The sequence below is a fragment of the Sarcophilus harrisii genome, chromosome 2 (assembly GCF_902635505.1).
Source record: "Sarcophilus harrisii chromosome 2, mSarHar1.11, whole genome shotgun sequence".
Taxonomy (NCBI): Eukaryota; Metazoa; Chordata; class Mammalia; order Dasyuromorphia; family Dasyuridae; genus Sarcophilus; species Sarcophilus harrisii.
In genome coordinates this window covers 43,883,021-43,908,889 of record NC_045427.1, presented here as the reverse complement: position 1 = coordinate 43,908,889, position 25,869 = coordinate 43,883,021, and the positions used below count along the sequence as shown (strand labels likewise).

General features: G+C 32.3%; 1 protein-coding gene across 5 annotated transcripts in view; it reads left to right on the top strand.

Annotated features, from left to right (window-relative positions):
• The window catches only part of NFAT5 (nuclear factor of activated T cells 5), a 121,376-nt gene that overhangs the window by 41,333 nt on the left and 54,174 nt on the right, over positions 1-25,869 (top strand). For 2 of the 5 annotated variants that reach the window (XM_031950077.1, XM_031950078.1), the window contains exon 2: positions 13,009-13,134. In XM_031950077.1, coding sequence (XP_031805937.1) covers positions 13,009-13,134 — 126 coding nt within the window. Of the gene's footprint in view, positions 1-13,008; positions 13,135-25,869 lie in introns of those variants that run through there. The other 3 variants (XM_023495145.2, XM_012540406.3, XM_023495147.2) reach the window with 2 other exon arrangements.

Sequence of the window (25,869 nt, the reverse complement as noted above, 5' to 3'; positions counted from 1 at the left end):
ATTATGGAGAGACATAAGAGAATAAAAGATAAGAGTGGTAGGACCCAAGAGAGAAAAGACATTTCTGCCATTGACAATCATTGCAGTAATAAAATTTTTGAAAATTCATAGGTTGGTTACCATGCCATAGTTTTTCAGTTTTTTGTTATTGGGGTTATTTTTTTAGTGCCCATGGTGAGTTTTCTTTCATATTTCTACCTAAACAACCATATCAATTTCTTTTTTACTTTTTTAAATCTACTTGTTTTACAAACTTACCTGACCTTTTCTCCTTTTTCTTCTTGGCTTTTCTTAAAAAATATTCTTTTTTATTATGAATTTAAATGTTGATGAATATGAACAACAGAAAAGGGGATTGCACAATGAAACTATAATCTTCTGTTATAATATTTTTTAAAGTATAAACTTATATTCTCTCTATTTCTGTCTCTCTTGTCTTTCTCTGTCTCTCTTCTCTTTTACATAACATTTAAAAAATATGATTAATAGTTTTTCTTATCTTCTTGTTTAAATCACTGTTACTATCCCCCAACTTTTTGTCTTCCTTATAACCAAAAATGTTGACAACCAAAATAAATCTATTACATTGGCTATCTCTGTAGATTTGTGCCCCAAGTTTCACTAACTCTAGTCCACTTTATTGCCAAGAGGTGAGAAATAAGTTTCATCATCAGTCTTCTGGAATCATGTTTATTCATTTTATTGATCATAATTCTCAAATCTTTCACAATTGTTCTCATGTATAGTGTTGTATCAATGTTATAAATTTTTTGATTTTGCTGACTTTACTCTGCCTCAACATATGCAAGTTTTCCCAGGTTTTTCTAAATTATCCCTTTTGTTATTTCTTAAGATGTGATAATATTTCTTTCATTCATACAACATAATTTTTTCAACTATTCTCCAGTTAATTGGTATCTACTTTATTTCCAGTTTTATGTTTCTATAAATTTGCTTATGGATCTTTTCTTTGCTCTGCTTTTATTTTTAAAAAAATGTTTGAGGTATATGATATCATCGAATCATTGTATATGCACAGTTTTGTGCATTTTTGTGTATAGTTGCAAATTGTTTTCTGGCATGGTAGGACCAATTCATGATTCTACCAGTGGTACATGAGTTTTTGTGCCTTTTTCCATAAACCTGATAAATGTCATTTTCATTTTACATTATCTTGTTAATGTTATGGTTTTGAGGTGGAACCTCAGTGTTATTTTAATTTGCAAGTCTCTTTCTTAATGATGTGGGGAACTTTTTCATATGGATGTTCCTTTAATCTTTTGAAAATTCTCTATTTCTACCCTTTGAGCATTAATTGTTGGAGAATGGCCCTTGTTTTTATATATGTGTATCAGTTTCCTTTAGATCTTTGCTATTTGCTTTTATCCGAGAAATTTTACTGCAAAGACTTTTCTCCAGTTAAACTGTTTCTCTTCTATTCCTAATTGCATTGCTTTTGCTTGTGCATATTCTTTTCAGTTTTATGTGTCTGTAATCAAATTGTTCATTCTATCTCTGTTTACTCCAAATGGTTTCCAAAAGTGTTTAATAATTATGTAGTCCTTTTCCTCCCTCTCCCCAAGTATATCCACATTATCTGGATTTGGGGAAGGTACAAATTTATGGTGTTTTGGTAGAATGAGGGCAAACATGCATGTTTTTATTTTATATCTTAACCATCTGCAATTAAACCCTCTTCCAAAGGTATTTGGGTACATAATCTCTAATACTTAATGATAATTAATATATAATTTAAATGCCTTCAGAAATTATTGAACAAAATTTTCAGTTCCCAGTCAATCCAGGCCATTTTTCTTCCTTCTTTAAATTTTAAACACTCCCCATTGTCCATTTCTGCCTTTGCCATATTTATGCTAAGGGATGATAAATTCTACAAGTTGATCATACAGGTTGTCATTATCTGGAAAAGAGACATTTTATCCATATGGATGTGTGTGTGTGTGTGTGTGTGTATGTGTGTGTGTGTTAAATTCTTTTGAGAGGTTTTGACTGGCTTGTTTGTAAGAGAGCACCTAGATAAGGCAGTGAATGGGCAGGAATCGGGAAGACCTGAGTTCAGATATGGCCTCGGATACTAACAAGCTGTAGTGGCTTGGGCAAATCACTTAATCTCTATTTATGTCAGTTTCCTTAATTGTAAAATGGGAATAATATAGCACCTACCTTCCAGAGTTGCTGGATCAAATTAAATAATATTTGTATAGCCCTTAAGCACAGTGCCCTGCATATATTAGCCATAATCTAAATGCTATTGTTATTATTATGATTGTTTTTTGGTTGTTGTAAACCACAGGTAGAAATTAGAGGGCAAATGATTTCCTTTTAATCTTAGAATGATGTAGGGGAAAAGCAATAGATTTGGAACCAGAGAACCTGAGTTCAAATCCCAACTCTGCCTGTGTAATCTTGGTTAAATCAGTCTCTCTGTGGGCCAGTTTCTTTATCTGTTAAAAAAAAAAAGAAAAGAATATTGGATTAGTTCATGATCTTATGATCTAATGATACCTAGAGTAATATTGCATAAATTGTTATCTTCTTTTAACCTTGTATATATGCTTTGCTTTTTAAATTAATTTAAAAAAAAATTTGCCTTTCCTTCCCACATCCCTTTCTCCCACCATTAAGAAAGAAAAACATGCAAAGTTAAGTAAAACATATTCTCACATTAGCCATGTCATATCTTTTTAGTCCTATGGTTAGCTTGTATAGTAAAATTGGTAAGTCTAGCAATGTCCTTTCATTTCATTTATTTTTTTCTTTTTCTGAATTACATATTTACTTGAATTAGGATTTGCCTTTTGGACTTAGTCCCTTTTTATTTTCAAAATAATCATTATTGGGAAACCCTTCTAACTACCTAGAATCTATATTTCTGTATTTAAGGACTCTATTTTATTGGTATTCATTTTTCATTCATTAAAGATTACAGTCCCTATGTAATTTCGTAGATGATCTTTGAGAAGTACCATAGCTTAAAAAAATTATAACACTTTAAGCTTTATTAAGGTTTTATTAAGACTTTCTGCATCTAGCTAGTCTGGTGGTTGGACAGTAGACACAGGTTCTATCACCAGGGTAGTAATTGGAGCATTTCCAACTTACTAAGTCCTACCAGAATTTGCACAGAAGCCCTTTCCTTCATTATTTGCCAGAACGTTTAATTGCTTAATTTAGGAGATTTTTAAAATTCCAAATCTCTAAAAAAACATTTCTTCTTCTCCCTCTCCCTGCTCCCCAAATTAGTAAAGTATGAAGTATATTGCCAAAGATCTCTGGTCTAGGCTTAGGAAGTTCATTATTTTTAGGAAGTTTACAACTGACAAAAAACCTGATAATAATAGAGATTTCCAAAATCAAAATCAAGGAAGGAAGGTAAAAAGAATGAATTCTGGACCTACGTGCATTTAATGTTGTTGTTCACATCACAAAAGAAAACATTTAACTTATTTTTGTGTTCTCTCATTCTTTTTTGGTCATAAATTCCTCCCTTCTCCACAGATCTGAAAGGTTAGACTATCCTTTTTTCTCCTAATTTCCTTATAGTATCACCCTTTATGTCTAAATCATCCCATTTTGACCTTATCTTGGTATAGGGTTTGAGGTGTTGGTCAATGCCTACTTTTATTATAATTTTTTCAGTTTTTTTCCAGCAGTTTTTGTCAAATAGATTGTTCTTATCCCAGAAGCTGGGGTCTTTGGGTTTATCATATACTAGATTACTGTACTTATTGACTATTGTATACTATACCTAACCTATTCTACTGATCCACTATTTTGTTTCTTAGTATCAGATACAGTTTTGATGACCACTGCTTTATAATATAGTTTTAGTTGTGCTATAATAGTTAGTCTACCTTCCTTTTTTCATTAATTTTTCTCCCCTTAATTTCTTGAAATTCATGGTCTTTTCTTCTTCCAGATGAATTTTCTTACTATTTTTTTCTAGTTCTACAAAGTAATTTCTCGACAATTTGATTGGTATGGCATTGAATAAGTAGATTAATTTAGGTAGAATTGTCTTTTTCTTATATTAGGCTTGGTCTATCCATGGGCATTTAATATTTTTCCAATTGTTTAGCTCTAAATTTATTTGTAGGAAGTGTTTTGTAATTGTGTTCATATGGTTTCTGTCTTTATTTTGGCAGGTAGACTCCCAAATATTTTTGTATTATCTATATAATATATATAATATATAATATCTATATAATATAATTATATAATATAATTATTTTAAATGTGATTTCTTTCTATCTCTTCCTGCTGGACTTTGTTGGTAACATTTAGAAATGCTAAGGACTTGTGTGTATTCATTTTATATCATGCAACTTTGCTTAAGTTGTTAATTGTTTTTAGTAGTTTTAAAAATTGATTCTCTAGGATTCCCTAAATATACCATAATATCATCTGATGCACAGAGTAATATTTTTTTAATTAGACATTTTTAAGAAATTGAGGTCGTTTGAACAAGATTAAAAAAAATTTTTACAGGGTAAAAATTATACTGGGGGACAAGTATAATTAGGCTTATTTAAAAAATTTTTTTATTTGCTTCTACATATTAAAAATATAATTTCATTTTTCTTAAATGGGCAGTTTGTATTATTTTCCTAAAATAATCTGCAAGATGTGATATAGATATATTTGTGCCAGAATTGCTAGTACCTTGGATTTTAGTTAGGTGAAGAGAAGTTATTGAAACATAGAACATTACCTACCAGTTATTCTTGGCCTACATAATCTTTTAGAAACTTAATATCTAGCAGACATACAACCAGTACATTTTTCCAGTTGGAGATGCCAACTGTGATGACTGTTAAGCTTGCAGTATTTTTTAACAGAGAATGAATGCTATCTCTTTTCAGAATAGAACTATGTTGGCCCAATGGAATTGCCAGGTAATCTGTTTTAGAATGTTTAAGGTAAAACTGTTAGTTTGGAATCCAGTAGTTTATTGAGAATTAATAGAGATCTAGATCTTGTACTTAATTCAAGTATTTTATGCTCTTGGTGTTTTTGGAAATGTTAACTCAGATTCCTACGGAAGCTTTATGATGAAGTTTTAAAGAAAATCATTTACCTTTAAAAAATCTTTTTTAGTCTGAAAGTTTTTCTTCATCATTGCCTGTCACAGTAACAATATTTTTGACTTCAAAAACATACATTTATGCCATATCTATTTTCATTAAAATGTCTTTGATTACAGAATGAAGTAGTTCCTTTGATTTATCACCATTTTCCTACAAGTTGTTTTCTTGCCATGAAAGATAAAATGATCTCTTTACCTAGCTTTTATTTGTTGACTTATAATTGAAGGTAAATGAAAGATGCCTTCAGTAACTTGTTCTTTAAGACAATTATTGCTTCAGAGAACAAATCTGGGGATGTTGAATGTCTTAGTGATGAATCTAAACAGTTTTGCTGCCACTTTTCCACTCTCACTCTTCCAGACCCCCAATGTGGAAGACCAACATTATCTGCTTATGCCTTTGTCTGTCTACTTATTACTTGGGAAAGCCCAGGAAAATCCTTCTCCTTTTGTTCTTCTCCTTGGTATTCTGCCTTATGTACTGAAAAAAACTTGGAAAGCATATAAGATCAGGAGAATGTTGGAGAAGCAAGGAAGGAGATGACATGGCAATATTACCTGTCAATAAGCAATCAAGTTATTCTCTACTGCTTAAATGCTCTACTCTCAAATACTTTTAAGTTACTCTGGTTCATAAAGTTTAGAGCTAGAGAGAAGCTTAGAGATAATTTATTCTAATCTTATTTTTCAGTGAAGAGGTTGAAGCCCTAGAAAGGGAAACTATTATGGTTCAAGATTATACAGGGAGTAAGTAGCACTATTGGAATTCAAGTCCAGGACTCCTGATAGTCACACCATAATTTTTCCTACTACACCATACTTTTACTCCCCTTCCCCTGTTCTTTTCTTTTTTCTTGTTTGTGGGCTTCAGTTTTCTACTGTTCTTTCAGCCTTACTTATATCAAATTAATGGTTGATCCAATTATCAGTTATTTTAAGCTTCATTGTAGAAAAGTTCAGATTGCTAGAATAGTATCCTCAGAAAATCTCTGGTTGAGGCCAGAAAAACATACAAGGTTTTTGATGTTGATTCTATTGACAAGAGTATTAGGACTTTATCTCTTTGTACTATTCAGAATTATGAAAATTAATTCAAATGTGGTCATCGACTAAAGAATAATTTCAGGAAAACACCTGAAAAATTGTTAAAGAATGGTTTGCTAGCATGGAGTCATTAGGATTTGATTTCAGATTTAGCTTTAGGCACTTATTCTGTTACTCTAGTCAATCCGTGTATGCCTCAATTTTTTCATCTGGTAAAAATAAGGATAATAATAGCACCTACCTCCCAGGATCGTCGTGAGAACAATCAGGTAATATTTGCAAAGTATTTTGCAGGCCTTAAAAAACCATATAAATGATGTTATTATTATAAGATGGAGAAATAGATACATTAAATTTGAAGTTTGAATCTTAAGCAATAATGTAAAGAATAGAAAGAGAAATAGGGTATAAAACATAATTACAATTTATTAAATAGCAATAAAATATTAAATTTCTCAAATATTTATTGAATGTATGCTATGAGACATTCTAAAGCTTGTTGGAGGCACAGAAATATATATATATATATGCATTCTATATGTATACATATACATATACACATACATACACAGACACATATGTCACTTGGGGGAGATAAGATGCCGAGAAGTAGTAGACAAAATATCAAATAAGTACCATAAGCATTATAAAGAAAGTAAAATACTAAGGGAGTAAAAAAGTGTTAAGGGGAGAAAAATGAATGATGAATGAAGAACAATTATTCAAAATAATGCAGAATTAAAGGCCCAAACATTGAACAACTGGTGCTACATAGCTCAATTATAAGGATTCGATAAAAGCTCTTAAGAATTGTAATAGGATGAAAATTAGATTAGAGCCACATCTCAGGAAATACTACAGTAAATTCCAAATGACTCATTTGGCATTAAATATTAAAAAGAAATGAAATGATAACATCAATTATAATTTTGAAGCAAAAGAAAGCTTTTCACTAAATAAAAAGTTATAGGAAATAAAATATAACAAATGGATTGACAATCTAAAGATTGTTTTTATACATCAAGAAATCTAAGAATAGAAGCAGTTTAAAAAAAATCTTTGCCATATTTCTGATAAAATTCAGTATTGGAAATTTACAATTAAGGATACATAGTTTATAAAAATATCATTATACAGTTTAATGAGAGTAAGTTTCACTCCATTTTCTTGGAAGGGACCTAAGAAGCCTCCTAGTCTTATTTTTAAAATTTATAGAACTAGGGTCAAACCAAGGTCCCTGAATCCTAATCCAGTTCTTTCTCCATTGCATTGTTCCCAAAAGAATAAATAAATAAATAATAAACTGAAACTTTGTTCAAACTATAATAATTAGAGAATGGCAGTCTAAAGCAATTTACATCTTTCATCTTATAGTTATTAAATTGGCAAATGTAGTTAAATAATAAATTTATTGTTGGAACTCTAGAGAAATGGTCCTTGCTGTTTGTGTTGCTGATGGAGCTGTGAATTGCCATCATTGTTTCAAATGTCATTTTAGGACAAGAGCTATAAAACCCTGTATAACCTTTAATATAACAATCTCATTTCTAAGATTATGAGGTTGTAAAGATGTCACTGAATAGAAAAAAAATACCTTTTGAATAGAAATATTAGTAATTATATATGGAACAGCAAAAGTTGAAAATAATCCATGTACTCAAGTTGAGCAAACAATTACAAAAGTAATAGATAATGTGCTCTAAGAGATGAGAAATAATACCAAAAAAATTGAGAAGGGTTAGAAAGTCATCTACGGTGTAATGGATAGAATCCCTTTGAATCAGGAAGATCTGGGTTTAAGTTTTTCTTACTCATCTGACCATGTGACCATAAAGTAATCATTTCTAACCCTTCATTGTCTTCAGGCAACCCTCTAAGACAAATAGTTGAGCACTATATTAATAATTGTTAACATTATTGAGGCAATTTAAGGTTTGCAAAGTGCTATTCATATTATCTCATTGGATCTTCACATCAACTTTGTGAGGTAGGCATTATTATCATACCCATTTTATAGATGACAAAATTGAGGCTGGAAAAAGCTGAATGACTTGCCCAGAGTGATAAAACTGTTAAGTGACTAAAGCAGGATTTGAACCAAAGTTTTCCTGACTCTTAAGTCTAGTAATTTTTGTATTCCTCTTGCTACTTAAATGGAGTCTAAATGACATCATTTAGGACACATAGTTTTTAAGAGTATTATTATACACTTTAATGAGAATAAGTTTCACTCCATTTTTTTGAAAGTGACCTTAAAAGCCGTGTAGGCTAAGTCATCAGCTAATGAAGGTTGAATGTAAGTGAATCAAGGTTTTTTTTTTTTAACCAGATTTTAAAAAGGACTTTGGGTACCCATGAAAAATCAAAACTTTTCAGATAACATAATGTGCCTCAGTGACATAGTCATTTTGCTCAAAATCATGGAAAAACTATATCACTAGAAAATTGAAAATCCTGTTCACAGGGAAAGCCAACAAGTCACAGAATAAGCAGCTGAGAAGAACATAGCAGTGAGTGACAGAAAAGAGGAGTCACTGGGATGAAAATATGTGGATGGTAGAGGTACTCCTGATACAAAACAGTTGAAAGATTTGTTCAGAGCAAAGAATTTAACCAATGAAGCCATCATGTGCAGAAATATGATTGCTAGATGAGGTTTTTGAACTGATTGTGATCTTGGAGAAGTCAGAGATTACTGAGGAGGAGATAAGAGAAGATTCAGTTTTTGAAAAGGGGAAGAAAATAAAATTTTCAAACCATAAGCTCAATAGCGAGATTTTTATTTCTAGTAAAATTCTAGAGTGTATTACTAAAGGAATGGTCAGTCAACACCTAGAAAAAAGAAGCAGCAATCACTAAAAGTCAGTCTGACTTTATCTAAATAGATCATACCCAGTTTGCTTTTGTGGTAGCTAGACTGGTAAATAAAAGAATCCTGAAGTTATGGTATAGACTTTATAGAACTTTTGAATCTCTAATGCTGTTTTTAGGGGAAAGGTGGAGAGATTTGGATTATACAGTAATAAAGCTAAATCCAAATAAATTTTGGATTAGTTGAATGGGCTACCCCAAGAGTAATAATTAACATATAATATAACATGTACAGATAATAAGTTTAGCACATATCAACTTGGAAAAAGGGCTGTAATATAATACCTTTAGTGTGGACTCAAGAAGTTTGATGTCTGGATCTATAGAGGAGATATGTCTTGATTAGATCACATTTGGACTACAGTGGTTAGTCTGGGTACTAAATTTTAGGAAAAGATCTTGTTAAGCTGAAGAGTAATGATAAGACTGCATCCAGGCTGGTGAAGAAGTGATTAATAGCATCATAAAGCAAGACTATTAGGGACCTTAAAAGTCATCTTGTCTCCAGCTTCTTAAATTGTGGTTTATGACCCCATATGGCATCTTGTAACAGAATGTGGAATCAGGAAATTATGATGTATTATCAGCAAATATTTGATTTGTATACCTGGTTTGTATATAAATCTATATACCTCACCTCTTGCTTTCTGGTTCGCACATTTGCTTGCTTCTTACTTACTCTTGCCTTCACTTGACTTTGCTGTTTCCTAAAGTTGTCATTTTTTTTTTTTGTCCCCTTCTAAGGTTCTATTAAGCATAGTTTGTGCTCTTTGTTTCTGCTTCCTTACTATATATTTATTCAATATTATTTTGCCATTTTTGTAAGCATTATGTAAATAGTATTAGATTATTACATTCATAAACCATAATTTCTTAAACTTTTCCTTAGTCAATGGTCTTCTCTTTTATTTCTAGTTCTTGGTTATTTAAAAAAAATCCTACTATAAATTTATGTTTTTAGTAACTTCCATGATTCTCTCCTTGGGGTATACTCCCAAGGAATGAGTGAGTGAGAGAGTGTGTGTGTGTGTGTGTGTGTGTGTGTGTGTGTGTGTGTGTGTGTGATAAGCAGCTTATGTAATACAGTGATAGAATTCTGGTCTACAATTAGGAAAACCTATGGCCTCAGATGTATGACCATAGGCAAGTCACTTAATCTCTGTTTTCCTAAGTTCCTCATTTTTAATATAGGAATGATAATAGTACCTAGTTTTTAGGATTGTCATAAGGATCCAAAGAATATTTGTATAGTTCTTAACAATGTGCTTGGCACTTAATAAGTGCTATATAAATATTAATTTTCATATTCCATGCAATAGAATGCTGAATCAGGAAACAATTCATTTATTGGCTAAGTGTAATGACAATTTAATATTCAAGATCATTTGTAAACTCTTCCAGAAAAGTACAGTAAAAGATTATGAGAAACATAAATAGCTAAATAATACCTTTAGTGGACTCAATAAGTTTGATGTCTGGATCTATAGAGGAGATATGTTTTGATTAGATCACATTTGGAGTACAGTGTTTAGTCTGGGTACTAAATTTTAGGAAAAGATCTTGTTAAGCTGAAGAGTAATGAAAAGACTGCATCCAGGCTGGTGAAGAAGTGATTAATATATTGCATCATAAAGCAAGACTATTAAGGACCTTAAAAGTCATTAAGGAATCTTCTCTTCCCCCCCCCCAAAAAAAAAAAAAAAAAAACCAAACCCCTAAACCAAACAAGCAGAAAACAAAAACCACAGAGCAAAGTAATAGAGTGTAAAACTAATTTAAAGAGAACTTGGCAAGAAATTCAAATACATAGTCATTCTGAGAGCATGAAGGATGAAATTGGAAGGACAGCAAACAGAAGAAAGATGGAAAAAATTTGTAAAGGTTTTTATTTTAAAAAAAACACTGTTCACTCTCAAGGAAAGTAGGATTGTTGCAGTTGACTTGTGATATCACCATCCTAAATATGTTTATAGAAGAGATAGAAATGACTCTAAAGGAAACAAAAAATAATTTTTAAATTGCATAATTATATGTTGGTAATATTAATGTTGTTCTTTTTATGAGATACTTAGGAATATTAATTAGGTGTTTGCTGAGTACTCTCTCAGATTGTTGAGATTTATGATAAATTGTTGGTTTTGGAATCAGGAAAATGAGTATTAAAATATCTCAATGCAAAGCAGAATGGCAGGAACTAGGCCTAAGCAGTATCTCGCATTGTATATCAAGATAAGTCAAAATGGGTGCATGATTTAGACCTAAAGGGAAATATTAGCAAATTAGAGGAGCATGGAAAAAAGTACTTGTTAGAGCTATAGATAAGGGAAGAGTTGGTAATCAAACAAGAGATAGAGAGGATCATATAGGTAAAGTGTATAATTTTGATTACATAAAATTTTTAATGAAAAAGACCCACATACACACATACATCAAACACACTATAAAATTTCTTTTGGTGGTGACAGTTGGAAATTGAGGATATTCCCATTAGTATTTAGGGAATTGCTGAAGAAGTTGTGGTATATGATGGATGTTTTAAAAAAAAAAAATATGTGAATGAGATAGTTTCAGAAAAACCTGGGAAGATTTAAATGAATTGATATAAAGTGAAGTGAACAAAACCAGAACGTTACACAGAAATAGCAATGTTATCACAGTAATCAACTATGAAAGACTTAGCTATTCTGATCAGTATAATTCCAAAGGACTTATGATGAACAATGAGTATTATCTACTTCCAGAGAGAGAATTGATAAATTCTGAGTGCAGTTTAAAGCATTTTTTTTCACTTTTTTCTCAAAATAAAAAAAGAATGAAAAAAAGAAATGTTTTCAGTTCTATCAGCTTATTTTTTTTTTAGGGCCTCAGACTAGTGATGTCACTCTGGGCAAAACACTTGATCTCTTTAATTTTCTCATGTATAAAATAGAAATAGTAATACATACTTCAAAGGGTTGTTGTAAGGATCAAATGATTCAACTTATATAAAATACTTTGCAAACTTTAAAGAACTACATAGTCCTTTAAGCTGTCTATATAAGCTACCTATATAAATACTATTATTATTTTTAGATGTTATTGAGTTTATTTTTTAATAATTTTATTAACAATTTTAGCAAATAAGGAAAAATGAAATGAGAAATAAGATCCTAAATTATTATTTTGTGTGTGTATGTGTAGGGAATTTAATAATTTTATTAATAAATCCAGCAAGGATAGTTATTAGGACATCTCTTTTAAACCAAAGACAATTGTGGACACACATATCCATCAAACATTTAGCAAAGATTTCTAACTATGGGACTTAAGAGGAGAAACAATATGAGAGAATAAGGGAAAGATGGGATGGATGGCTCTTTGACAACATCAAAGGGAGCAATCCTTTTTTGTAAATAGACTTTTCTAGATAAAAGATGCAAAGGAAAAAAGTAGATATCTTCCTTTGTCTAGAAACATCTGATATGGTCCTGTGGTTCTAGTGTGGTCTTAGCAGTTCATTTCCAGCTTAGGTCACTTGTAGAAATTTCCTACAAAACTATATACCCCAATTTAAATAAAATAATAAACTCCAAAATGTTTACATTTTGATAAAAAAAAATTAAACTTTTGAAAAAATATATAAAAATTCTTTATCTTTTTCTGAATTCATTTTATCTGTGTGCTTATTTGCTTGTTTTTTTATACAGCTGTAAACAGTGAATAGAACTCTTGTTTTGCTTTTCTTGGAATACTTCATATGCTTTCCTATACTTATTTTTAAACATTTGTGATTTTTATGTCATAATAGCATATTTTATTGCAGATATACTATAATTTATTCAGATATTTTCCAATCTCATAGGTTGCTTCCAGTTTTCTGGCTTTATATATAAAAACACTCTAAATATTTTTGTAGAAGTAGAATTTTTACCTCCTTTTCTGTTACCTTTAGGACATAATCTTGTTGATTTCATATTTAATTGCTTTTGCTTTTTTTTTCCCCTCAGAATCTGTCTATGATCTTCTCCCAAAGGAGTTACAGTTACCTCCATCTAGAGAAACATCTGTAGCATCCATGAGTCAGACAAGTGGCGGTGAGGCAGGCTCGCCTCCTCCAGCTGTAGTTGCTGCTGGTATGCATTTCATTTTATTTTATTGAAGAAACCTGTAAGTTATGTATACTATGCTGCCCCACATGAACAGTGCTGGCAAAGTTTGGATCAAAAAGATCATCATGGAGTATAACTGAGGGTTTAATTTAAAAGGTTTTAACATGTATTTTTTGCCATATAATTTTCTTTAGTTCATCTGCTTCATGTAAACGATATACTGTTATAAGCAAGCAGTATTGTTTAAAATTTAAGTGCTTAAAACAGTGCCTGGCACAAACTAAGCGCTTGATAAAATGCTCGTTGATTGACATCTTTCACATTGTCTTTCTATAAATTGCATTGTCTGTAATTGATCCTGTCTTCAAATATGGAAACTAATTTGACGATAACTATCACTGCACATAAAAGGTTAAATTTCAAGCTATGGATAGAAAATGGTGTTTGAGAGTGTATTTTTTTTTCAATGATGGTCTTTATTAGCTTAAAGGAAGGCAATGCTATTAATGTTTTGCATGACCTGGAGAAACTCAGGGTGTAAAGCACTCAAATCTCTTTTCTGTTTGTAGCATGTTACTATAACCTTTTCATTGCATATTAAAATGTATGTGTAACTCAGGATAGCATGATTTCATATTCACTAGATTCAGATTAAAATAAGTAGAGAATTAAATGTAAGACTTGTACAAATATATAATGCATTTGAAATTCATCTAGTTTATATTTATATGAGCTTCTAGATCATATGCTTTAAATATAAATAAAAACCCCTTATTGCTCTCTTATTTTTTGGCACAATATTTCAGTTAACATTCCAAAAAAAGATTGAGAGCAGACAGCAAATTATGATAAAGATTTGACTAGCAAAGTTAGTATGTGGATTCTTTCTTTAATATATTGCTTTACATGGCTTTCATTCAACTTGAGTAAAATTGAGATCAAGTGGTTTTGATTTATAAAAGTTAAAGCAATACATATACTTGAGGTTCTTATGTCTCTCCTCATGGATTGATTTCTTATGTAGTCTAGTTCCTCCGGTCTTTAAAATGGTCTTTGAAGTCCATCAGAAGGGAGTGTTAAATAGAGTTTGCTAGTATGGGAAAGAGAACAAGGAAGCAGAAAGTTGCTTTGCAAATGGGATGCTACTGATGTTCTTAGAGCTTTTTAATGTGGTTTTAAAATGTATTTACCTTGTACACAAAAGCCTTCCATTGATCTGTGTAGTGCAGTAAAAATACTTCTGGTTGGGATCAAAAAAACTTTGAATATGGCAAAGAAACTTTACAGCACTGCTCACTGTTCATGTGTTGTCAGGCATTTTCTAACAGATTCTGTGGATTTAATTGTGTGCCATCAAACTTTTAAGTAATTAGATTTACAAGATGATACTGGTGAAGTATCCACTGAATTCTAAAATTTTTTTGAATATTTTTTCACAAATGTAGCTATTTTAATTGAATAATAGTTTTAAAAAATTAAAATTGTATGGGGTCATAAAATGTGAAAGAAATCACTAAAATTTTGTTAATGGTGTCACGTTAAATCCACAGGTAGAAATTAACTAACTGATTTCTTTTATATCTTTTGAGACTGTTTGTAAAGATATGAGTTTGACTAGAACTAAAAGTCTGTTTCCTCTATGCTTTTTGGCATAAATTTTACAAAATTAAGAGCTAAATGAATGGAGTTTTTGGTAAAACATAACAAACAAAACTATCTTTCTTTCCAAAAACAAAAACAACAGCAACAGCAACAAAAAAATAACACTCCAAAATTTCAGTTTCTTTTTAAAAGACTTTATTAAAAATAAAATTAAATGAGACGAATTTGGGTCATAGTGTCCTATGTCTAGAAGTAGAAAGGACTTCAGAGAATGGCTTCTTCCAGCTAATTGAGTTTATAGGTGAAAAAGCCCAGTTCAATAAGGTTATAAGTGACCAGGGTAACAGAGGTAGTTAGTATCCAAGTAGGGATTTGAAGTCCCATATCCTCTGACTTAACAGCCAATGTTCTTTATCTTGTTGTGCTATCCTACTTCCCACAATTTGAAACACTTCTTATGACAGTTAATAAGATGTCAATTTTCTCAAGTTGTACAGAAAAAAAGATTTCTTCAAGCAAGATTAAAGCCAAATGAGAGTTGTAAGAGATTTGAACCAAAGGAAGCATGCTGAATTGTAAAGGAGAAAATTAATAAGTTCCTAGCTATAAAGATGACCGGAAGACTGGAAAAGAAAATCATGACAGTATAGTTATATGCAGAGTTATTCTATTTGTTTTAATTTTTAAAACTCATCATGTTTTATTCTAAAATTCCAGTATGTTATTGGTTTAAAAAAAAACCAAAAATTTTTTCAAGGTAGATGAATTACATTAAACTGGACATATTATTCTTTTTAAGAATTAATATAAATATCACTTGATTGCCATTTGTGTTTGAAGTGATACTAATTATATCTTTACTGATAACTATATTACCAGAAGGATAAATTTTAGTGCCAACTTGATTTCCCTCATTTTATTTATCGTTTAACGTTTTTTGTTTATGTAAGACAGGATATCTAGGAAAAATCTAAATAATTTAAATATGAATTTGTTAAGCCATTGTAAAATAATCATTGAAGTCAAAGGAGAATACTTATAAATTCTTAAAGAGTTTTGAAGGAGCAGTCATGTACAAGAGCCTGATGGGAACAGACTTCTAGTTTTGCCATAAAGATTTTACTTTATAAATACTCTTAGATTAATTTTTTAAATCTTGAGATATGGATATTAATGACTATATTTTGATATTTGATTATTAAATGGACATTGTATTTCTCAGATTCACCAATGCAGATTTTTTTCCTCCCATGGTACTGATAGGACACTAATCCACAATCCAGAATATTATGTTAATTGTTATGAAATGAAGTTACTTGTTAAGACCTTCTTTAGTTTTTCATATTTTCATGCCAAAGCAACTATAGGAATAATTAGTCCAATACTGTAATAAGCAGAAGCCTTAGGCTAACAATTTTATATAGTTCTGTTGGTTATTAATGATTAAAATAGTTGGTTCCTAAGTAAATAGTTCTTTTTCTAAAAAGAAAAACTACCCAAATGAACTTAAGTACTTTCTTACATAATTAAAAAGGTGACCAAGAATAAAAGTATCAAGACATATAGAGTTTAGAACTCCACATCAAGGCAAAAAATGTGAAAAGTTCAGAAAGCAGGTATTTTCAACCTTTTTGGCATTAAAGATCAGTAAGATAGATGCTACAATAATTAATCTATCATTCTTAGAGTCAGATTCTTATGTCACCATTAAAATTATTTTAATCCTTCACATTGATTTAACTTTTTAAAGAGAAAAAACAAAATAAAATGTTTTTCAAAAATGGTTAAATCATTCTTTTTTATCAAATAAAATTGTCTTGAATTGGCAGTATGTACAAACACATATTTATCAAGTCATATTATTTTTGTGAAAGGGAGAAATATTCAAGCAAAGATGTCAGTAGATTTTTTAAAAATGTGAATCTAAATTTTAAATCTTAGAGTACCCTTTAATTTATAGAGTATAACTTTTAATAACTCACTTATAGAAATGTTGACATGCTTATTCCTCTTAATTTGATGTTTATTAAGCACTCACTACATGCAATGCATTGTACTAGGTATAGGGATTACAAAAATAAAAGAAGACAGCCCCTCCTCTGAAGTCTTGAAATGAAGGACATGGATAAGACTAATTCAGAAACAACTGTACTGTATATAATGATAAGTGCAAAAATTAGTCATTTTGTTAGAAATTATTAGAGGGAGAACACTTAAGAGTTCAGAGCTCAGGGAAAGCTTTATGAAATAGGTAGCACTGTTTTTGCCTTTGAAAGAAGGAAAAGATTGCAGAAATTAGAGATAGAGATCCATTTTAAGAATGGCTGCTATAAAGAATTAGGAAATGAGTAGATGCCTATCAGTTGGGTAATAATGAAGATAACGGAATATTATATGTATATATAATGAACAAGCTGATTTTAGAAAGGCCTGGAAAGATTTACATGAACTGATGCTGAGCGAAACAAGCAGAACCAGGAATACATTGTACACAGTAACAGCAAGAATGTGTAATGATTAATTATGAAAGGCTTGATTCTTCTCAGTGGTTCAGTTATACAAAGCAATCCCAATAGACTTTGAACAGCAAATACCATCTGCATCCAGAAAAAGAATTAAGGAGACTGAATGTAAATTAATATTCTATGAACATGCTATGTTCGCCTCTTTTTTCTGTTTTTTTCCCCCCTTTACCATGAGAGGGGAATTTTTCTGCTCTAATTGCTCTAATTTTTCAGTCCCAATATGATTCATAAAGCAATGTATATTAAAAATAAGTAAAAAAAGGAATGACTGCTGTAAAAATACAATCATTAGAGTAAATGATGAGATTGGAGAACTATGTAGAGTCCAATTTGACTAGAATACAGATTGTCTATATAGTAGTATCAGAGAAATAAAATTGCAAACCACTCTAGTCATTTTTCCAAGAAAACCCCAAATGGGGTCACAAGAGTCAGGTATGACTGAAATGATTGAACAACCACAAATATAGCAGTAAACCGTAAAATGGGAAAAGGAGGCTGGAACCAGATTGGGAGGAGCTTTGAGTGGCATTTAAGAAGGTGGTGTTTGATTTTATAAGCATTAAAGGTTTTGAAGTCAGCATTAGGAAAATTACTTTGGCAATCATATAGGAAAGGTATCAGATTAGAGAGGAGAGAGCCAAGAGATAGGAAAACCAATTAAAAAACTTCCAATCATTGGGGAAAGTAAGTGGGAAATGAGGACCTGGACTAGAGTGATTACAGATAGAGACTTACAATGACATTAAGAGCTCACATTTATATAAGGTTCACTAGGTCCTCTAAATAATGAAGAGATTACCTTTATTTTGCAGAGGAGAAATTTGAGGCATAAATAAATTGTCACTTTCTTCTAACTTCCACCCCCATCTTTTCTGTAGATCCTGAAAAGGCATTATGGCATAGTGCTTAGAGACTAGGCCCCAATGTGGCCTCTGCCTCTTACTGGCTCTATGCCTTGGGCAATTCCATAAGTCCATATCAGTTTCAGAGTTGTCAATCTTCATTAGTAGCAGGATTTTCCTGATCCAAAAATTCTCTTGACCATTGAAATAATAGCCTTTTTATACAATATGTGCTTACTATATGCCATAATTGAGTGCCACCATAACTGTAGGAGGAAGGTGCTATTATGATCCTTATTTTTGAGTTGAGGAAATTGAGGCTGATAGAGGTAAAGTGTCTTGCCCAGGGTAACACAGCTAGTAAATGTTTGAAGTCAGACTTGAACTCAGGTCTTTTGTTCTCTAGATTCAACTTTATCCACTGTGCCATCTAGCTGGCCCAATATATTAGTCATGGTATGCTAGTTAACTTGTCATAGCAGCTATTTGAAGCTTTCATGTATCAACACCCATAAAACAAATATAGGAAAAAAGTACCTTTATTGAGTGGATAACACTAACTTAGAAGCAATCTGGGGCAGCTAGATGGCTTAGTGTCCGTAGAGTAATGACCCTGGAATCATGAGGATAGGAGTTCAAATCTTGCCCCGGACACTTACTATGTGATCCTGGATAGGTCACTTAACTCTGCTTGCCTTAGTTCCTTATCTTTAAAATGAACTGAAGAAGGAAATGGCAAACAATTTCACTATCTTGATCAAGAAAACCCCAAATAAGGTCATGGAGAGTTGAGCATGATTGAAACGACTCCATTTATCCCCCCCTCCCAATTTAATTTAATGATTTTTTAAAGAAATATTTTATATGACAACATAATTTCTATGACTGTTGGATAGTACATAGAAATAATGATTTTTGTTTTATTACATTTAGCTTTATGGAATAATACATTTGTAAAAGTTAGATACATAGTAACATCTATTGAATAATAAAAGATCCTGACTGCCATTTACTTTAAGGGAAAACAGATAGGTAAACTGAGCTTATCTTATCTTGATTTATAGTTATCCTTTACTTTCCTCAATTCTAATTACCTCATGCTACCAAACCTACCCCTCCTACAAAAAACAACTAAGTTAAACTTCCAAACCATTCACCTACATAAAACATGCATGCACGGGGAGCCAAATGATCAGGTAATGGAAATGAGGTAGACAGATTGGCATTGCAATTTTCTTCTTTCCTTTCTGAACCAAAAGTGCTTTTTACTTAATGGTTCACTAAAAGGGAGGTTTAGCACATTGTTTAAGGCCAGATTCTATAGAATCAGACTGTGATTTGTACTAGTATCTTTATTTGATGACATTGTACTATAGCAAGGAATCTATTATGTAATGCAATTTTATGTATGTTAAAAAGCATCTATATTTGAGTCAATTTGGATTTTTCCTTTTTTAAATAAAATAATTCTGGGCACATTTTATTTAACTTTTGAAATTAATTGAGAGACGTGTAAAGTATATTTTGAGAACCATGGTATTTTTTTCTTTCATGAAATATGTTATATCCGATTTTCCAAAATTAAACCTGAAGGCTATTAGGGAATCAATGTTTGATCATAGGTGTAAATTTCTATTTTCCCTGTATCTCAAATGCAGGTCAAATCTTACCCACAAATAGATGATTTTTCAGAAAGTTACTTATTCATTCATAAATATTTGCTATCTTTTAGATAATAAATGTCCAGAATAGAAAGTAGAGAAGCTCTCAGAACCATCTGAGATGGCAAGATTTGCCAAAGGGAGGTAGTATTCTATCATGGAGAGAGCAGTGACTCTGGAATCAGAAGACACAGGTTCAAAACCCTCTTCAGTCACTATGCTGTGGCCTTGGACAATTTCCCTGTCCTCCTTGAAATGATTTTCTTCTCTGTAAAATGGGACTATTGGTCTAGCTGGCTCCCATTCTTCCTTTCTAACTCTTGCTATATAGTCCTACAATCTCTCCTGGCTCTGTACTTATTTGGGCTAAAAATCAGTTTGAGATATTTCTAGTTAGTTTTCAGTTTAGTTAAAATAAAGTTTATCAAGACATCCGTTTTGTTTAAGCTAGTCTCAGACATCTGTATGTTAATTATCATGAGATGAGCATTCTTGAGGGAAGCTTTTGACATACATGAAAAGTTTTTGGCAACTCCTAGGCATAAAAATAATTTGGGAAGGGCAGCTAGGTGATGCAGTGGATAGAATATTAGCCCTGAAGTCAGGAGGACCCAAGTTCAAATATGGTCTCAGACACTTAACACTTCGTAGCTGTGACCCTGGGCAAATCACTTAATCCCAATGGCCTCAGCAAAATAAATAAATAAATGAAAATAATAATAATAATAATAATAATATTATGGCAATCAATAAATATTTTTAAAAGCACCTTCTATGTGCCAAGCACTATGCTAAGTTCTAGGGATATAAAAAGAGGTAAAAGAGGCTGTCCCTGCCTTCACAAAGCTCACAGTATAATGGAATTCAGAAATGTCTATTGACTAAAAATTCCACAATTCCACAATTCTAAACCCCTGGAGAAGAAAACAGGGTACTTTGTCTCATCTATGTGCTAGTAATAATCCTGTGTCTTTGACTATTTTGAGATTTTAATAATAAGAATAATTCCATATTATCTTTTACCAGTCTCACAATAACCTTGTGAAGCAAGTGCTCTTAATTCTTTTTGAACATGAACAAACCTTACAGTGGCTTTCCAGAATCATACAGACAATAAGTATGTGAAGCAGGACTTGAATTTGAGTCTTTCTGACTTCAAATCTTCTGTGTTACCTGTATGTTCACATTTCATTTATAGATGGACAAATATGGGAATATACAGCATTTCATAATAAAGCAAAAGAAGGATTTGATGATAAAGAATATTTTGAACTGTATGATCAGTCAGTAAGAATTTATTGTATTCCTGTTAAATATATGGCACTGTTTTAGGCACTGAGGATATCATATAAGTTTATTCAATTAACTCCAGTGACACTCTAATAATTTTAAGATCAAATACATGTTCCTTTTTCATTTAAAATCATTCAAAACCTAATTCTAACCTGTCTTTCCTAACTTATTATACATTGCTTCTATAAACATAGTCCATAGACCATACAAATTGTCAGTTTTGTTGTTCATTAAAATACATGACATTCTACTTTTATCTCTTGTGTTTTTGCATAGACCACTCTTCATACCTTGAATGTGTTCTGTCCTAACTTTTGCCTCTTAGAATCTCTAGTTTCCTTCAAAATTCAGCTCAAATACCACATCTTCAGTGGTGCCTTTCCTCATCCTTATTCCTATTCAAATATGACCTTGTATTTATTTTCTTTATACTTGTGTACATAATATATGTGAGAAATAAGTGTAGAATAGGTGATTATATGATCCATTATTTCATTTAACTTGAAATAAAATATCACTACCAGTATTAGCTGTTATAGAAATAAAATGAATAAGAATTGTTTCTTATTTGCCTTTGTAATACTTTGTAGAATCATTCTTCCTGATCAGCTTTACTTTCCCAATTATAGTCTAATAGTATCTCTTCCAAACATTTTCATTCTTTTTTGGCCTCTTCATGGTTCCCCTCTTCCACTTTCTCAGCCACCTCATATGTTACAGAAAAAATTGAGGCCATTTGCAGTGAACTCCCTCATATCATATCACTTGCATGCCTTTTGCCACTATTTCTTCCTTCATCTTTGTTTTACATGAAGAAGTGGCCCTGTTGCTTACCAAGGTTTACCTTCTACCTGTACAAGTAATTTCCTTCCATCTTGTTTCTTCCAACAAATTCTCCCTCTATTTTACCTGCCCTCTCCCTTTTCTTCAATCTTTCTTGACTCCTTCCCTGCTGCCTACAAGGTACCCTGTCTGCACTATCTTTAAAATATCTTCATTTGATCCTTCCATCCTTGCTTATTCATCCTATAAAGAAGAGATCTTTTTCCTTTGTAGCCAAATTCCTTGAAAAAGTTGACCATAATAAGTGCCTCTATTTTTTCTCTCACTTCATCCTTTAGAGCCCAACATCTGACCTCATCTGTCCTCTGAAACTGTTCTCTCCAAAGCTACCAGTAATCTCTTAATTGATAAATTTGGTATCAGTCTTTTTTTAAAAAACTCTCTGCAGCCTTTGGCACTATCACTCTCTTCTTGATAATTTTGTTTCCCTAGATTTTTAGAATATCACTCGTGGTTCTCTTCTTACCTATCTGACTGCTCCTTTTTAGTCTTCTTTTCAGCATCATCATCCAGGTCATACTGCCTAACTGTAGGTGACCTTCAGGATTCTGTCCTGTCCCCTCTTCACTTGGTGATCTCATTAGCTCCTATGGATTCAGTTACTATCTACTGCATTTCAAACATTTTGAGCTGTATGTACAGGAGACAGCTTAAACTCAATTATGTCTAGAATTTATCAATTCTCCTTCCTTCCAGACTTCCCTAATACTGTTGAGAGCAACAATGGGACGTTTGACTTGTGAACACATAGATTTCAGTGTAAAAATATATCAGACTTACAAATAAACAAGAATAAAGGTGGGGAGGACTGAAGAGAGAGGATAAGACTAGGAAAGGAAAAAAAATCACAAGAAAAAAATTGAAAAGAGTTGGAGAAAAAAAGAAACCAACTAGAATCTTAAGGCAGTGCTGTAAATGGCCTCTTGATATGGGCTGTTTAGGAGTAGCTGAATACATTGGAGCATATAAATGTATTGGAATTACTTCACCATAAGAAATAATGAAAAGCAATTATAGTAAATCTATAAAGAAAGATGTTTGAAAAACTTAACATTGATCAGTATAATAACCAAGCCCTAGTGTTGGGATTACAAAGATAAAAAAAGTGAAAGTCTCTACTCTTGAACTTACTTTCTGTCTGGGGCAATAATATGCAGATGTGCATATCTATATGTGTATAATTTATAATGTAGATTTGTATATGTATATGCAAAAAAAATTAGATATTAGTATAGTTTTTTCTACAAAGGTGACTAATAACTTTGCTGAAGTTAAAATCATGCTTCACAAATACATTTCTTTACAACTATTATCTGCAATCTCTACAACATTTGATGTAATTGACTACTCTCTCCTCCTGGAGGATCTTTTCTCTCTGGATTCTTCTTTGGGGTCACCTTTCCATTCAGTCTCCCTTGTTGGACCATTGGATCATGCTGCCCCTGCTATATGGGAAAAGAACTGTTTCTAGCGTTAAAAGAACAAGCTATCTTCAGTGTGCTATAGTGCTATAGCGTGATGGGTCACTGAGCTTCCCTAGGGCTTACTTTTCTACAGTGTGGAGAGGAGATAGAGCAACTGGCCCTCTGAGATGACATCTGCTACTTCTAGATGAATGAGCCTTTTATATCTAAGGGAGTGTGGTCTGAGGGTCTGTCTTAGGCCCTCCTACATTGGCTTAGACATTTAGAGCTATTAGTTTTGTAGACACCTCAGACTCATTACATCTAAAAGGATAACTTAGTTTTCCCCCCAAAATTTACTCCCTTCTGGATTTCTCTCAAAGGTAGTGCCATCCTTCTAGTCATCCAGGTTTTTAACCTCAGGATCATCTTTGACTTCTAACTTCAGCCTTGACTCTGTATTCACTGGGTCACCTAGCTTATAGGAAAGAAGCTAGCACTAGATAGAAACAATTGAGAGTCCTATGCATAGAGATGATAAGAGCTGAACTTATCAAACAAGACCATATGGAAAGAGAAGAGAAGAGGGCTAAGGGCAGAATCCTGTGGACTAGCCACATTCAGTGGAGAATACCTGGTTGAAGATCCAGCAAAGAAGACTGAGAAAGAGCCATCTGAAAGAAGGCAGAAGAAGCAGGACAGAGGAATACTTAGAAAAATCAGAGAAGAGCAAGTACCCAGTACAAGGTAGTGGTGATCAGAATCACAGAATTTAGAGGCTCCCAATAAACCAGTGAAATCTGGAAAGGAACTGATCATTGAGAAGTGGAGAGGGCAGTTTTAACTAAATAATAAGCTCTTAACATAGAGAGAGTAGGAAGTGGAGGCACCAATTGTAGATGTCTTTCTCAAGCACTTGAGCTATGAAAGGAAGGAGAGATTTAGGATGATAATGAACAGCATAGTCCAATGAAATAAAGGGTTTTTTTCCCCCTTAGGACGAAAGAGACAGGAATGTATTTCTAAGCATCAGCAATATATTAAACCAATATATAGGGAGAGATTCAAAATAATGGGAGATGATGGTTGATATGTGGCAGTCTTCTTTTTTTTTTATTTTCTTTTTTTATTTAATAGCCTTTTATTTACAGGTTATATGTATGGGTAACTTTACAGCATTAACAATTGCCAAACCTCTTGTTCCAATTTTTCACCTCTTACCCCCCCACCCCCTCCCCCAGATGGCAGGATGACCAGTAGATGTTAAATATATTAAAATATAAATTAGATACACAATAAGTATACATGACCAAACCGTTATTTTGCTGTACAAAAAGAATCAGACTCTGAAATATTGTACAATTAGCTTGTGAAGGAAATCAAAAATGCAGGTGGGCATAAATATAGCGATTGGGAATTCAATGTAATGGTTTTTAGTCATCACCCAGAGTTCTTTCTCTGGGCGCAGCTGGTTCAGTTCATTACGTGGCAGTCTTCTTGAGAAGATGGAATGGATCAAGGGTATATGTAGAAGACTACTTCTTGTCAAACAAGTAAAGGAGATAATGAGGGAAGATACCTGAGTGAATTGAGATGAAAAGGAGAGAAAAGTGAACTCTAGGTGAATTAATTTTTTCATGGAAATATGAGCAAAGTTCTCAGCTGAGAAAAGGAAGGAAGGAAATATTGTGGAAGACAAGGGAAAAAAGGGAAGACAAGGTCACCTCACTTTCTTCTCCAGAGCCATTTGGGTCCAGTGGCCAGTATAGATCAGGATGACTGGAGATGACCCTGGATGAAATGAGAGACCTAGGCCTTTTTAAGCTAAGGTTTTCAACAGGTCTCAGTTTGATTGAAGCTGCACTCATTCAGGGATGAAGGCTAGGTAGCATTTGAGGCAAAGAATCTCCTCTTTCATCTAGTCAAAAAAAAAATTAAATAAGTAAATGAATGAATGAATCTGGGAGTGGAAGACCCTCAGGGTTTCTAGCCAAAGCAGAAATATGCTATTTACATTCACAATGAGTTAATTAGGACCTAAACAATGACAAAATGAGGCTTGGCCTAGGATTAGGGTGAGGATCTAGTTGAGTTTATGAATCATAAATTGGTGGACCTAGGTGGCATGGTTTTGTGATCTTTCTCCACTTACAACATGAGAATAGGAGTAAAGGTAGTAATTTAAAAAAATTATTTGAGAGAAATCAAAGATTGTGGGGCTTGGAATAATGGGGCAAGGGACTTTAGAGCAATGAACAGTATAGAGCTTTAACAAGTTAACCAAGTTCTTGAGATAAGGAAAAGAGAGAGGACTAAGTAGCCATGTGGAAGTGGTGATCTGTATGAAAATTAATTTTCAGTTTCTTATATAGTAAGTTGGATTTTAAGAGAAAAAGCTTGAAGATGCTAAGCAGTAAACTAAAAATAGAATCCAGAAAGCGTATAGTCTGTAAACTTATATCATAGTTTCTTAATGAATTCTATCTTTTCCATTGTATTTTGGGAATGGGTTAAAAAAATTCAAGCAACAGTTACATGCTAAGTAATGTTATAAGAGCTTGACCAATATTATTTCATTTGATCCCCC